Source organism: Sinocyclocheilus anshuiensis, unplaced genomic scaffold (genome assembly GCF_001515605.1).
Source record: "Sinocyclocheilus anshuiensis isolate Anshui unplaced genomic scaffold, SAMN03320099.WGS_v1.1 scaffold712, whole genome shotgun sequence".
In the NCBI taxonomy this organism is placed as follows: Eukaryota; Metazoa; Chordata; class Actinopteri; order Cypriniformes; family Cyprinidae; genus Sinocyclocheilus; species Sinocyclocheilus anshuiensis.
In genome coordinates this window covers 284,953-286,413 of record NW_015555749.1, presented here as the reverse complement: position 1 = coordinate 286,413, position 1,461 = coordinate 284,953, and the positions used below count along the sequence as shown (strand labels likewise).

The 1,461-nt window shown below is 35.0% G+C and overlaps 1 protein-coding gene across 10 annotated transcripts in view; it reads left to right on the top strand.

The window, feature by feature from the left end:
* The window catches only part of nrxn1a (neurexin 1a), a 190,982-nt gene that overhangs the window by 102,169 nt on the left and 87,352 nt on the right, over window positions 1–1,461 (top strand). For all 10 annotated transcript variants that reach the window (XM_016467315.1, XM_016467324.1, XM_016467321.1 and 7 more), the window contains one exon: window positions 300–503. In XM_016467315.1, coding sequence (XP_016322801.1) covers window positions 300–503 — 204 coding nt within the window. The remainder of the gene's footprint in view (window positions 1–299; window positions 504–1,461) is intronic.

Below are 1,461 nucleotides of genomic sequence, written 5' to 3'. Positions count from 1 at the left end.
CATTATATGGTGTCTTGATAAATACTACTTTGCAATAAAAAGAACAAATAAAACGTGGTGTATAATGAGTCATTTTTATGGGCTTTATCTTCTGGTTAGACTGAGCAGCTCTGTGCTACTGTTGTGAAATGCTGTAGAGAATTTCAGTGTCTGGCTGTAAAACATTTTAGTAACCAGTCGCCAAAATATCTGTCGCCATCGACACTAGGGTTTATGATCAGCCACAGAGCTGCTGTCCCTGCCCAGCACCCTCCTTTTTTTACTGTTTCCTAAATTCTCTCTCCTCTTCTCTCTCTCAGATGCCACCATCCTCAGTTATGATGGCAGTAAGTTCATGAAGATCCAGTTGCCAGTAGTGATGCACACAGAAGCAGAAGACGTGTCGTTGCGCTTCCGTTCCCAGCGTGCCTATGGTGTTCTCATGGCAACCACCTCCCGGAACTCAGCAGACACTCTGAGACTGGAGCTGGACGGAGGGCGTGTCCGACTCACTGTCAATCTAGGTACATCAGCCAATTGGATCGCTCACCTTAGTAGTTAACACCACACAAAAATATGAAATGTACTGAAATGTCACACAACATAGCATGGAATATTTTGGTTTCAATTTGCAGGCATATTACTACATTATTTTTTCATCTATTGTCTATGTTAATACGATTAACAATGTAAGATTTCTTTTTGCCAATATTTCCCTTTATTATTCAGGTAACACCTACATATTTACTTGCCTATGGGGACATATCATTGACTATTAGGCTATTGTTTTTATATAAAGCTAATTATATATACTATAGACTATTAGACTATAACTATTATATTATATTAATTATATTACCGTTCAAAAGTTTGCAGGTCAATAAGACCCCAGAAATTAATATTTCCATACATCAAGGATGCATTAAATTGATCAAAGTGACAGTAAAGACAAATGATTCAATTTCTAAATAAATTCTCTTCTTTGAACTTGGTATTTATATTAAAAAAAAAAACTGATCTTGTGACACTGAAGCTACTGCTGTAAATTTAGCTTTGCCATCACAGGAATAAATTGCTTTTTGAAGTATATTAAAATAGAACAGTTGTTTTTATTATAATATTTTACATTATTATTTTATTGAATTTTGATCAAATAAATGCAGACTTGTTGAGCATAAGAGACTTCATTCAAAAACAAAAAATCTCAAACTTTTGAACGGTATATTATATTATATTATATTATACATTTGTTAATATGTTAGATTTATATATGTTTTTATAAATGATAACACTCCTGGGTGTCCCTAAATGAGGTTTTGTCCAATTTTGCTCATTTTTGGGGATACATTTGTATGTACACACACACACACATACATTAAACATATTACAATCCTTGTGTGCTGAAGAGAAGGATATAGAACCTTCAATGGCCAGAGTCTGCGGCCAAGCGCTCACTCCCAGATGAGCACGCTGTAGACTTTC